The following is a 15,051-nucleotide window of genomic DNA, read 5'->3' on the forward strand; positions in this document are numbered from 1 at the left end:
GTATACCAAGTACATTGTCTTAAGCATAACTGTATTAATGTATGTATGTATGTAATTGTTCGCTCATATTGTATGTAATTACTTCAGTGTCATTGAAATTGTTTGCATTCCATTGCAAAAAAAAAACATAAAAATATTTGATTTAACGTTATTAAACAACAAATTCGATTCTTCTTCTATTACCACAACGCAGATAAACTAGGATTAATAGGCGGCGAAACACAGCCACAATATCCACAGTATCCACAATACATGCCACCACCACCACCACAACAACAGGCACAAGCGCCAGCCGGTGGCACTTCATCATTAGCTGACGGCGGCAGCGCTGGCAACAAAGAGCAGCACGGTGCAGTATAAAGCTTTTCTTCAAGTGTGCTAAGTTAAACTGAGGACAGTAGAGCAAAACAAAACCACTAAAACCAAAAAAACAAAACCAAAATAAAAAATCAAGAAAAATATACTTCAAACCATTAGAAAAAATATTTAAAGAATTACCAGAAAATTTGCATGAATGTCAGTGCAACAACTTGAGGCAATTGCAGGCAGTGCGCAAAATTCTTAGCAGGCGAACACATAACCTCAAAAAAACATGAAATAATTAATTACGCGTTGAAGCGAGTTTTATTGGCGCGCCTTTTGGCATTTTTACGGTGAATTAATTTGGCAGCGGCGGCGAAATGCTGGCAGGCAACTTGTTTACATAACTTTTTTTGCCTTTTACGTGAGCATATTTTACGCCAAAGCTCAAGCTCAAGCTCAAGTGCGCCGAAAGTGGAAAATACTTTGATATTTTCAGAGTTTAGTTTTTGTTTTCATTTATTTGACCGTTATATTCTGTTTTTGCGCCAGTAATGCTCGCCCGCTGTCAGCTGTCAAGCATTTGCCGCCACAATTGTCTACACTCGCGTGCAAAAAAATACCAGCACCGCGTGGTACCGCAAAGAATCGACGTGCAACGTATGTTTTCGGCAATAATTTCAATATATGTACACCAGAAATGATGAAACTCATACCAAATTACTTACTACTTTAACTTTATTATATTTAATATTTCAACAATGCGTAAAAGAAACTAATTACAATTAATATTTGAAATATTGACATTAACTGCATATTTGTTTATGGTTGCGTTATTTAAAATGCGTACGCAACAACAAACAACAAACAACAAAAATACAAAATGTGAAAAACCAAAGAGCAACGGGCATACAAACCAATGTTTAAACTACCAAAACAAAAACAAAATTAATTGTATTATTAATGCAAAAATAATAAATAAATAAAAAGAAACTAAAATGAAGTAATGAAGACAAAACAATATGCTGGAGAACACAGTGAAAAACAAATCATACAAACTGCGTTAAACTACAGTGACGAGCAAATAAATAAATTTAGTGGGTTTATGAACTTTTATATTTATGTCTTATGTTTTGAAAATACAACAAATCTGTATGTATGTACTTTGCAGAGTATAAATTGTACTTAATATTTGTTATAAATATGTATTTATTTAATTTATTATAACAATTTTCAGTTGAAACATTTAATTTGCTGAGCGAAAATTGTATTTAAGTAGTGAAAAAATAAATATAAGCAAGTTAATGTTAATAAAAAAAACTTATACGAGGCACATGTATGGGAATGTTAAATTTGTATTAGAAAAAATCGTGTTTTTGCTTGAAATGGCGTGCATAACTACATATATATATATATATAAATATAAATATACTACATAAATATATATGAAACTAATCAGTGCGTACGCCTAATTAATTAATTAATTAAATGCCAAAATTACAAAAAAATATTTAAACAAAACAATATAGACAGAATTGAAAATATTTTACTTTGCTTTGACTTTTTCCTTAAACAAATATTTTGAAATTGCGATTTCTTTATATTAATGTAGATATTTTATGCCCTACAAGATTAAACTATCATTAAAAATAAACGAACGACATAATTTCCTTAGCCTGCATTACGAACGATTTCAAGATTTCAACGGTTATTTTACGACAAAGTTAAGCGCGAGTGTTGGAACAGAAAGAAATATGCAAGGAAAAAGCTTTATTTTCATACAAATAAGTTTACAGTTACGTATGTGGTTTGCAAATGACTGCATTTTTTTTGCACATGACTGCAGTGTGGAGCATTGCCATAACGCACTGCGTTTGTCAAGTGTGTGTAACGGTAAACAAGTAAAATGTTGACTGCATTTTTTTGCACATGTCTGTAGTGTGGGTCATTGCCATAACGCACTCCGTTAGTTAAGTGTGTGTTACGATAAACTCGCAAAATGTTGTCTGCATTAATTTCACACATAACTGTAGTGTCGGGCATTGCCATAACGCACTGCGTTTGTCAAGTGTGTCTTACGATAAAAATGTTGTCTGCATTAATTTCACACATAACTGTAGTGTCGGGCATTGCCATAACGCACTGCGTTAGTCAAGCGTATGTAACGGTAAACACGTAGCATATTGACCATTAATCGTAACTGTGGCGTTAAATCGCAAACAGCTGCTGCGTTTTGGCTAAAATTCAGGTGGTTGGCAACGCTGCCAGAGTATACGAAAATTCAGTGTTATGTGCATCGCGATAATTGCTTTTTTTTTAAATAGTTTTGAGAAAAATTACTTAGGGAACTTAACAACTTTTTTTTCTTTGATCTAGTTTAAGAAAAGCGAACTAGCAGCGATGCTAAATAATTAATATTAACAGCTATTGAATAGCGCATACTGGCAAAACTAACGGCACTACGGCAAAATTTGTGAGTAACACTTGAGTTGAAAAATTTTGTATGAAACTATAAAGTTCTTTTCTTTACAAAAAAGGAATTAATAATGGCAAGGGTTCATATGCTAACCGCACAGTGTCACAAATTGCTAAAAAATTCAAATAAAATGTTAAATTCGATTATAAATTATGCATTCAAATTATTACAAAACCCACACCAACAATTTTGAATTTTGAATTCTGGATATTGAGTATTTACCAACTGCTCGTGGCACTTTGAAGGCTGTTAGGTTTTCTGTTTGTTCTTTGCTGCCTCTATAAAGTTTCATTAGCATATATAGTACACATATCGTCACCTAAAATGCAAAATAACGTATCATCAAAAAAATCGAAATTCAGTTTTTTATTGCTTATGAATCACTACATCATATTGCATATAGTTAGCATAAAATTTTCAGCCTCCGCTGTCAGATATAACCAATATATAACCATTTTATAACCAAAACTCAAATTATGTTTCTATGAGTGGTTTCTATTATATCCTTTTTCCTCGCCTGTAAACTTATGAAAAGTGATGTTACGTTATTTTGCATTTTAGGTGAGGATATATACATATGTACATATACCATATACGCATATGTATACCAAATATTGCTTCAGATATAAATGTAACTACTTGTTTGGACGCCGTTCGATCTATAGGGAAATTCAATATGCGAGTGACTTGTCTAAGAAAAAAAATCTGAAAATATTTTAAATGGTATTTGCTACTGATTTATGAAAATTTACAAAATTATTGTTAGAAAATAATTAGTTAACAGTTACAGTGAGGGTGGGATGGTCAATTATTTTCATTTCAATGCCTTCAGTTTCAGAACCTTAGTTTTTCTCTGAAACTGCAATAATGCTTGATGAAGCAGACAAGTTTGTTGTATACAAAATATATACTTGTATTTGTAATATATGTATGTAATAAGAATTTTGAACTCAAAACTACATTTCAGAACTTTCACGCTGTTCTCGAATGAGAACTCAAACTCAAAGCTACTAAAGCGACTTGTAAACTTGTATCAAAAGCAACTTTTACTCAGTACAGTAAATAATTAAGGGAATTGTTCATAACTCCAAATACATATTAAGTAGCGACATGCAACAACAAAAAGAAAAACAAATATTCCTCAATAAGCTTTAGTATAATTTTCCGCGTTTAACGCCTAAACTTTCAGTAGAACGCTGGTAAATGTTAGATGAGCATTTCATAAATGTTGCACTTAAGTTTTTTAAAACAATTTTAAAATATGAATGTCAGTAGTTTTAACTACCTAATTACAATTTTAAGAAATAGCAGCTTACAATCATTCTTAATAAAGCTTTTTCAGCTGACGATTTTTCGAAAAATCCGCTGGTGAAAACATACTCCCAGCTTTAGCTCTTTCTATACTAACGTGTTTGTTGTTACTTTCCACTTCAAGCAAAGCAAAATATAATTTTACTTCAACGAAAAATTCGAATAAATAATTTTCAATTAAATTGCAGTAAAACAACTGGAAAATAGTTCAAAATTTTCGCAAAAAAAAAACGAATTAAATCAGTGAAATATTAAACGAATTATGTTGTAAAGGGAATAAACATTTAGTAGCAGCAGTAAAGAACAAAATAAATAATAATTACATACAAACCTACATACATAATACAAATCAACCCAATTCCATGGTAGTCAAAAAAAGTAATTCCGAAACAAAAACGAAAATTGTAGTCATTGAAATTGGGAACAAAAGAAGCATATTTCAAGTGTATAAAAAAAATTAAGAAATACAATACATGCCCTGTGTATGGTAATACATACGTACACAAATTAATATGAATATTATATAAACGATAATAATATTAATTAATTTAATGATTAATTGCACCCAAATACATAAATATTTAAATAAATAAATAAAACTACAAAAAAAGAAACTTTTGACGTTTTTCATTTGATTCTAAATGAAACAAATAGGGCCGGATTGGTTTGGGCGTAGATGATAATATTCCGAGTCTTCCAGCTATTGGGTTTATGGAAGAGTGAGTTCGAAAGAATGCGAAAGTAATTCCCAACTAAGCTACCTAACATACGAGGTATGACAATTAAGTAATGAGACTGATTCCATAAAAACCGTATATTTGAAAATTATTCCACAACTCTGCCATACCCTTCAAATTAGTCCCCTTGGGCAGCTATACAGCGATTCCAGCGCGTTTTCCATGATTCGTAACATTTCTGGAACGCTTCCACTGGGATGTCCGCGAGTAACCTCGTCACGGACGCCTGGATGTCCGTAATCGACTCAAAATGGACCTTTGACCACCGATTTTGTTTCAGGAAACAAAAAAAGTCACAGGGTGACATGTCGGGCGAATAAGGCGGCTGTTGCAACACGGCGATCCCTTTAGAGGCCAAATACTGGGACACGCGCAGGGCGGTGTGGCACGGCGAGTTGTCGTGATGAAGGATCCAGTTACGAGCGATGTCTGGGCGCACCCTGTTGACTCGTTTTCGCAATCTTTCGAGTACTTGGCAATAGTAGACTTGATTCACAGTTTTCCCCGGTGGAACGTATTCTTTGTGGACGATTCCACGGCTATCAAGAAAGGCAATAATAATCGTTTTCACCTTCGACTTGCTCAAGCGAGCATTTTTCGGGCGGGGGGCGCGCGGAGACAACCATTGTGAGCTTTGGCGTTTAGTTTCCTGGACTAAGAGCACTATCACCATACACTCTTACAATTTTAGCGTACGTGTCCGTTTTCGTGACGAGCACTACAAACACACGTCTACTCAACTTGACGCAGCAGGCGAACTAAACAAGCTAGAGCGATGGTACATATATCAATGGAGAGGGGAGGAATGCCGGAAAAAGAGAAAGGGAATTTCAAGGTCACAGGTTTACCACAAGCGCGGCAATAAAATCAGTTTCATTACTTAAGTGTCAAACCTCGTATCTGTAATTTTGATAAAAAAAAACGGCCATCTAAATGGGCAGCTATTTTTATACAAGGTATACAAAGTTTGTATCGAAGTTTATTACGCCCAGAAGGGAACATCGAATACCCTATATACATATACATATAAAGGATGATCCATTTCAAGGTTCCCAACTTTTTTAAAGATTATCACAGAAACTTTAAATTTAATGGAGAATGTTTATTGTCATTCGAAAAAACATTCTTTGGCACTTATTTTTTGAAGATAATATCTTTGGCCGCGGCTATGTCTCAGATGGTCCATCCGTTGAGTACAATTTTCGGTGACTCTTTCGAGCATTTCGACTGGCAACTGGCGAATGACATGAGTACATCACTCAACGCCTAAATCGAAGCGAGATTATCCGCATAGACTTCAGATTTTACATATTCCTACAGGAAGAAGTCTAACGTTGTGATAATACACTATCGACCGGCGTAAAACGTGAAATTATCTGTTCACCAAAGTGTTCTCTAAATAAATCCATTGATTGATGCGATGAATGGGAAGTGGCGCCGTCTTGTTGAAACGAAATGTCGTCGAGATCACGAACTTCAATTTCAGGCGTCAAATAGTCGGTTATCATAGCGCGGTAACGGTCGCCATTGACAATTACATTCTCACCGGCATCATTTTTGAAGGACCACACCAAACCTTTTTCTTTTTTTGAATGAAATAGCAGCTCTTGAATCTCTTCAGGTTGCTCTTGTTCTCATTTGCCGGAACCGCCAATATCGCACCATTATGGCATATAGCTGCCATACAAACTGAACGATCGGAACAAAGTTCTTGTATGGAAAACATTTTCATTTGACGTGATATTTTCGCGATATTTGGCATGAACTACTGTCCAACGCAATGGTACAATCTCCGAAGATATTTAGATCGAACTACTATTATGTAGCTACGATGCTTCTGAAGTTAACGTTTTTCTTGTTTTTAGATTAGAATGATGATAGCTGTAGAGGATATACCAACTGAATATCAGGCACTCGCTAAGGTAATGATCTAACATTTAATAATCGTCGTCGTTAATTTTATGCTACGCACCGCATCGAAAGACCTGAAAACCCGAAATACTCGAAGTGTTCCTGAAACATTCATGCCTGAAATCAGTATTTAAAAGTGCTGAATAGGATTAGGGAAGTAATAGTGGGCATGCCCGTCGCATTAGAACTGGGAGAAAAATTAAGGTAACATGTTTTTTTAAGATATCACAAGTATGGACCTAGGCACTAATTGTGATAAGTGTTTATTTTGTAATCTTCATTAATGCTAGACGTTTCTATTGTAATAGAAAATAAGATGACATGATTCAAAATTATTTTCTATTGGAAGTAAATTGGTTTAAGTTCGATTTCGAACTTCGCGGCACCCATATTCACAGAGTTGTTGGGATTTTTTTACTCTGAACAGGGTATATTAACTTTGCATCGAAGTTTATAACCTCCAGAAGGAAACTTCGAAGACTCTATCAAAAATATACAGTGAAATCTAACACGACCGGACACTGAACCCCACTGGCCCCGCCCATCTATTCGTTTTAATTTACATATCGCCTTAACCACTTAAGCTAAATCAATAACTAAATAAGCCATAGAAATAAAATTGCACACCCAAGATGGCATGAGAGGGCTTTATGGCAGCCGGTGTAAAAATTGAACGTGGCACCGCCCACTTTTAAGTGAAAACCAATATCTTGGGACCCGTTCTGTTCACATTCCTATCGAAATCGGACTAAAACCACGCCTACTTCCTTTATAGCACAGTTTTAAATTCCACTTGATTCTTTCACTTTCCAGTATCCAAATTTGCATTTGAGGTGTGTCACCTTATGACTAAAAATTGCCGAAATCTAACCAAAACTGTTCAAGCCTCTAGGTACTGAACATGTGGACCCAGTGCTTATAGTTGGTATTCAGAGAGAATCCTTATCTCATAGTAGTTTGTCTATGTGCTACAAATGGGTTAAGCCGGGTAGCCCCTTCTCTTAGCCCCCATATACCTCATATAAAGATATTGTTGCGAGAGTATAAGAGTGAGATCCGCCTTCAAAAGAGAAGGAAGTTTTGAAAATACACCGAATTATTTCTAAATATTTTCTCTTCAAACAAGATACACTTGTCTAAGCTTTATTCCGGTGAATAACTTTTTCAAATTTGCAAATTATATTTTTCCCCTTGGGCATAATAAAGCGCAGTTACCGTTTTGCCCTTCTAGAGGCAGTCGATGTGCATCACACTTTGTGAATCCGAGAAAATTGTGACCGTCCTCTTCTCGACCGCTGAAACGTTTTCTATGAAATTTCACCGGGTAAAGTCGCTGTCAGTCCATTGGTTTTTAGTTTGTATCAATGAGACCACGTTTTATTCACTGTAACAGAACAATTCAGAAACTCATTCGGATTGCGCTTATGTAGCATCATATTCAGCTGATAACACAGGTAAACAAAAATCCACTTGTTTTCTGAAAGCTTTCCATGCGGCGCTCTGAACAACAGCACCCGTTACATTGGCGCTCTCGGCCGACTGCAATCAACTCTCCGGTGTGGGTGGCGAATTGAATCATGAACAGAACAAAGTGTTTATTAAGTAAAAATTGCCACAAATGCAGAAAAGAGCTACAGATTTCTTCTAGCACCTATAGTTTTTTTGCTATGAGGATTTTTGTTTAAAAAAAACAGCGATAGATATATTATTGTTATATTATTATTTTATTAATCAAAGGGTACCTTAAAATGTTATTTTTCGGCGATATTTTGTTTTTGGAATATCAAGCATACTAGCACTCCACTTGCCTTGCTACCGCTTTTCCATAGCAGAAATGTCTTGGTGGAACCGTTACCCATGTTCGTCACTTACAGCCCTAAATTTTCGGGGAAAAAATCCAGATGGAAGTCCAGAAAGTAAATTCTAAGGAACATTTTTTTATAGGCAATAAGTAGTTCAGTCCCAAGATCTTTATAATTGTCAACTTTCACATTTCAAAGAAAATTTTTAACAACGCTTTTAAAGGCACTCCAGGCTCGTATTTCAGTTTCATTGAGCATTTCCTCAAATGTTTTATCTTTTATTAGTTCTCTTATTTGCAGAGCCACAAATATGCCCTCCTTAATTTTTGCTGCACTGACTCTTGGAAATTTTGGTTTCAGTTACAAGAACCCTCTTCTATTTCTGTCCATTGCCTTAACAAAAGTCTTCATTAAACCCAATTTAATATGCAAAGGTGGTAGTACTTAATACCTTTTGGGATCAACTAGAGGTTCACTGGTAATGTTTTTTTTTTGTCTCGAAGTGAGTGCCTGACGTACTGGCTACTGCTCCGAGTGGTCATGTGAATTTGCTGAATAGCCAGAAGTTACACGAAGGTAAATCAGGCGATGGTTGCGGCACGATATTAGTTGAAAATGTGGCGAAATGATCACGAATAACCAATGCAGTATGAGATGGTGCATTATCGCACTTCTTTGTTCAATAAATTCAGACATAGTAAAAATCGAAGAATTCACTTTTAGAGCCTCACAAAACGACGCGTATCTCAAATACTAACGAATATGTTGACGTGAAATTTAGCATAGATGTCAGTAACAGTACTACCAACTGACAGAACAAAAAATTTACTAATTCGAGAAGCAAGCGAGGTATAAATTAATTAAAATTAATTAACTTTCAATTTGACCACACTAGTATTGTAAAATCTAAAGCCGCAGGTTACAGAATATCTGTGGGTGATAGAAAAATTCTGTTTTCAGATTTGACTTCAGGGTATCAAACTGCATTAGAAACACCTATGTAAGAATTTTTATGTCACAAATTATGTGTCCACCAGTGTAAGTGGTCACACGGTAGCGCTTGTGGTTCGACATGAGTAAACATAGCACCCATCGCGCCTACAGCTTACTCATGCCCAAAATTTTAGCATTTTAAGTTGCCAACTTATTAAGCCGTGCTCACAAAAGAATATCGAATTTCGGTTCAAACTTAAAAACTTGGTATTTATGAGGGAGAATAGATTGATAAATTATATATTCAAACTGTTTGTGTCCAATTTAGTTAGCGTACTTTTTTTATAGTAACCTTTCCAGATTATTTGTTGCAAACTCTACCGCTTTTATAGATTGGTTTCAGCATACTCAAACTTTCGTTTCTTCGTAATGTCGAAATAGATTATGAATTCATGCTATTTTAGGTAGGTCCATGAGGAGAAGTCATCCTTCAGGATGCCTGCGCTTGACTTTAACAGACTCTGTGGCCTCACTATCGATACCTCCTCCAGTGTATCATATCGTGGGCACCCCGGATGATTACAGCACAGTCTTCCCAAAGCGGAACAAGCGCAAAAGAGCTGCTGATTGTTCATTTAGTGCCTTTTTCTAGACTTTTCCTGCAGTCTTCTCGATCTGTCAGCCCCATTCTGTGGACGTGTGTCGCCACCACCATTTTAGGTATAATACTGGTTATGTTTAATTTGCGGTTACTTTCTCATTTATCTGCACAAAATTAGAGACATAAACATTAATTTATTGTATTTCAATTAAAACAGATATTGTCTAAGGACACATTAAAGGATTTACCGATTAAATATAAATCCAATAAAGCCACAACAACAAGCTAACAAGTTAAACTTGTCCAAACCAATTAAGGCGAAATATATCGGCAACATAAGGTGGCAGGCATATAGTGTGTAAGTATGTATCTATGTGTGTGTGTAGTATATTCGTTCGGATGGCAAGTGTTTACCATCGAAGTAAGTAAATATTTATGAGCTTGGCGACGATTGGACTTGGCAAACCACACGAGCGTTTTCTAGCAAATATGTGCATAAATAAATATACAACTTACACATATGGCTGTGTATGTAAGTGTGTATTTATGCAGGTATGTATGTGTCTGGCATAGTGTAGCAACGAATACAAAAAGGATTGGCATAGTCCTTAGGTTTATTTTTATGAAACTTTAAGTATAACCTCTTGTTTTCTTGACAACTAAAAGCTCACGCCATTTTCCATTTGACGAATGTGAAAATCTGTGAACTTTAGGGTTAATGAAATGCTCGTATGTATGTACTTGTGCCGATCTGGCATGTGTGTTGGTACAGTTGAAATGGCTATTATAAATTCAAAATTATGCTAAGAATAAATTGGTAGAAAGTCATGTTAATATTGTAAACCTCACTGTGGTGTCATGGGAGCAGCTGGATAAACACCTATGAACATATTTGCATACACGTGTGCCTTAAAAGTCAGCAGTGTTACGAAATGTCAATATTTACAAATATGCACAAATATTTAGTTTGCGAAAACTCTTCAGCTCTTAGAAAATAAATGGAATACATGACTATAAGTAGTATACTAGAAATCGTTCCTTCAGAAAATATTCGCTTATTTGGACTATAGAATGAAATAATTGAAATGAAATGAAATTTTTTTTTGATTTTCTTAATTACTTTTAGAAAACAGAGTTTATTATCCGTCTGAATCCGACAACAAAGCGGGCTGGACCGATGATTTGCCGGCCGTGCTATTCAAATACGGTCATGTGCCGAAACTTGAGAAAAACCCGTGGAAAAAAGAACGACACACACCATCTCTTCGTCGATCTCAAAGATGCTTAGCTGCTAATACGGCCGTGTAAACTGTAAACGAACTACCAAAAACTTCGATACCAAACGAGGTTTCAGACAGGGCTAGATAAGGAAAGAAAACAGATGGATCTAGCAGTGAAAGAAGGAAAGAGGAAATATCGCCTGTCCTCAAAAAAATAGTCGTCGCACGTCACTGTTGACAGCCATCATTAACACCAACAACAATATCAGCCTCGAAATCCAACGCAGAATAACTCTTGACAACAGGTGCTACTTCGGACTGAGTAGGCAATTGAGAAGTAAAGTCCTCTCTCGACGAATAAAGACCAAACTACAAGTCACTCATCATCCCTGACTTGCTATATGGTGCAAAGGCATGGACGATGACAACACCTGATGATCCTCTCTCGACGAATAAAGACCAAACACTACGAGTCACTCATCATCCCTGACCTGCTATATGGTGCAGAGGCGTACACGATGACAACATCTGATGAGTTGGCGCTACGAGTTTTCGAGAGAAAGGTTCTGTAGAAGATTTGTCCTTTGCGGATTAGCAACGGCGAATACCGCAATCGACGGGTCGATGAGGCGTACGAGATATACGACGACATTGACATAGTTCAGTGGCTATTCTGGCTAAATGGAATGGACGAAAACACTCCAGGTCTGAAAGTATTCAACGCAGTACCCGGCGGAGGAAGCAGAGGAAGAGGAAGACATCCTTTCTTAGAATTTTCGAGCACTTCCCCTGTTGGCCAGCTTGTCAAGCTCTTCGTACTCACGCATTTCGGCCTCTTTCTTTTTCTTTTTCTGTCTCGCTTCCCTCTGCAACTCTCGGTATCTATCCTATCCCGCACGTGTTGTGGTCGATCGTAACGTTGCGAGGTAGGCAGTCTGTTGTCTATCCGCTGCGACACGCCACTCTTCGTCGTACCAGCTGTTCTTTTGCATTTTCCGAAAACCAATGGTTTCGGTTGCAGCTGTACGTAAGGAATTTGAAATGCCGTCCCACAGTTCCCTTATACCGAGTTGTTGACGAGTGCACTCAGAGAGCAGGAGTGCAAGTCGAGTAGAAAATCGTTTGCTGTCTGTTCAGATTGCAGTTTCTTGACGTCGAACCTTCCTTGTGTTTGTTGACAGAGGCGAATCATGGCAACAAGGTAGTGGTCCGAGTCGCTGTTAGGACCTCGGAGCGCACGCACATCTAAAACACTGGAGACGTGTCTTCCGTCTATCACAACATGATCGATCTAGTTGATGGTTCTTCGATCCGGAGACAGCCAGGTGGCTTGATGAATTTTCTTATGCTGGTATCTAGTACTACAGATAACCATATTTCGGGCCCTGGCGAAGTCAATCAGCCTCGATCCATTTGAGGATGTTCGTTGGAGGCTAAAATTACCGACCGTAGTGCCAAAGATACCCTCTTTGTCCACCCTTGGCGTTAAAGTCGCCAAGCACGGTTTTGATATCGTGGGCTGGGCAACTATCATAGGTGCGCTCCAAGCGCTTATAGAAGGCATCTTTGGTCACATCGTCCTTCTCTTCCGTCGGGGCGTGGGCACAACTCAGCGATATGTCGAAGAACTTCGCTTTGATGCGGATTGTGGATAGACGTTCATCCACCGGGGTGATTGACAGTTCTCGGCGACGGAGTCTCTCTGCCACCACAAATCCCACACCAAACTTGCGCTCCTCAGTCCTTGTCCTGTCCATCGCGTTTCTTGAATGGCGGTGATGTCAACCTTTACTCTAACGAGGACATCAACCAGCTGGGCAACGACACCTTCCCAATTAAGAGACCGGACATTCCAGGTGCATGCCCTCAAATCGTAGTCTTTATTTCGTTTGCCATGGTCGTCATTGGGGGTCTCTCATCCGAGGCTATCGATTAATTATCATTGGTACTGTTTTTTACGTGGCGGGTCCCAAACCCAGCGCACAGCCCTGTGGAGAGGATGCTTCGCCTTCTCACTTTAGCTCGCCTTCAAACGGATGTTCTTAGGCTACTTGAGCTTTACATATGAAAGAATCGTTTCTGGCCACTCCCAAGTGAAACGAAGTCTACATACGCCAATAAAGAAGAAGAACCGTTAATTTTACTAATAAAAATGCTTAACTAATTGAACACACTTATAAGGAAAACTCAATTTTTATATGATAAACAGAAAATATATATTCAAGGAAGAACCCCTGAAATATTGTTCGTGATAACCGGCACTATAAAGATATCAACTAAATGTGTACATTATATCATTCAAGAATATTTGGGTATGAGAAAGCTCTGTGCACAGTGGATGCCGCGTGAGCTCATTTTCGACCAAAAACAAGGGCGAGCTGATAATTCGGAGCAGCGTTTGGGGATGTTCAAGAGTAATAAACACGAGTTATTGCGTCGATATGTGATAATAGATTAAACATGACACCATCATTTCAATCCGTCCAATCGACAGTCATCCGAGAGGAATGCAAACGATGAGCCCGCTCCAAAGCGTGGAAAAATGCAACAGTCGGCTGGCAAGCTTATACCGGCTGTATTTTAGGATGCGCATGGAAAACTTTTTTTTACTGCCTTTAAAACGGAAGGACCATCAATGGCGACTATTACATAGCGTTATTGAACCGTTTGAAGTACGATATCGCCGCATTTCCGCATTTGAAGGAAAATGAAGTTTTGTTTCGCGAAGACAATGCACTGTGTCACAAGTCAGTGAAAACGATGGCCAAACTCACTGAGTTGAGTTTCGACTTGCTTTCGCAATCAAAAGACTGCTCGCTGGGAAAAAATTTTCATCGAATAAAAAGATGATCGCCGAAACTGATGCCTATTTTTAAGCAAGGGACAAATCGTACAACAAAAGTGGAATCGAAAAGCTGGAATCTGGAAGCAGTGCATCACCCTTGAAGGGAACTATGTGGACAAAAAAATACACCTATGTACATGAGTTGAATAAATGACATTGAAAGTATTTTTAAATTTCATTTAAAATTTGTGTGGAAAAAAATATCATTCCTTCAAATTTAAAATCATGAAAAATACCTGTGAAAATAGGATCGACACACACCACCTTTTCTTCGATTTTAAAGCTGCTTTTGACAGCACGAAAAGGAGCTGCCTTAACGCCGCTCTGTTTGAATTTGGTGTCCCCACAAAACTAATACGGCTGTGTAAACTGACGTTGAACAAGACCAAAAGCTCCGTCGGGATTGGGAAAAACTTTACCGAGCTGTTCTATACCAAACGAGGTTTCAGACAAGGCGACTCCTTAATGTGTAGACTTCTTCAATCTACTCCTGGAGAAAATAATTCGAACTGCAGAGCTGAATAGAGAAGGTACAATCTTCTATAAGAGTGTACAGCTTCTGGCGTACGCCGATGGCATTGATACCATTGACCTCAACATCAGCGACGTTAGTTCTGCTTTCTCTTTCTCAATAACAACGTCAGTCTCGAAATCCAACGCAGAATAACTCTTGCTAACAGGTGCTACTTTGGACTGAGAGGCAATTGAGAAGTAAGTAAAGTCCTCTCTCGATGAACAAAACCAAAATTCTACAACTCTACACATTATTCCCATCCTGCTATATGGTGCAGAGGTATAGACGATGACAACATCTGATGAGTTGACGTTATGCCGCCAAATTGCGAAAAGAAGAAACGACTTGCGCTCTATTGTTAACTTTGCTATAACCACGTAAATGTTGTCTAAGCCATTAAA

General features: G+C 37.5%; 1 protein-coding gene across 5 annotated transcripts in view; it reads left to right on the top strand.

The window, feature by feature from the left end:
- LOC126762615 (neuronal synaptobrevin) overlaps positions 1–4,701 on the top strand; it is a 32,164-nt gene extending 27,463 nt beyond the window's left edge. For 4 of the 5 annotated variants that reach the window (XM_050479489.1, XM_050479492.1, XM_050479491.1 and 1 more), the window contains one exon: positions 194–4,701. In XM_050479489.1, coding sequence (XP_050335446.1) covers positions 194–360 — 167 coding nt within the window. In that variant the 3' untranslated portion in view covers positions 361–4,701. The remainder of the gene's footprint in view (positions 1–193) is intronic. The other variant, XR_007667487.1, reaches the window with a different exon arrangement.
- Positions 4,702–15,051: the final 10,350 nt, after the last annotated feature.

This window comes from Bactrocera neohumeralis, chromosome 6, assembly GCF_024586455.1.
Source record: "Bactrocera neohumeralis isolate Rockhampton chromosome 6, APGP_CSIRO_Bneo_wtdbg2-racon-allhic-juicebox.fasta_v2, whole genome shotgun sequence".
Lineage (NCBI taxonomy): Eukaryota > Metazoa > Arthropoda > Insecta > Diptera > Tephritidae > Bactrocera > Bactrocera neohumeralis.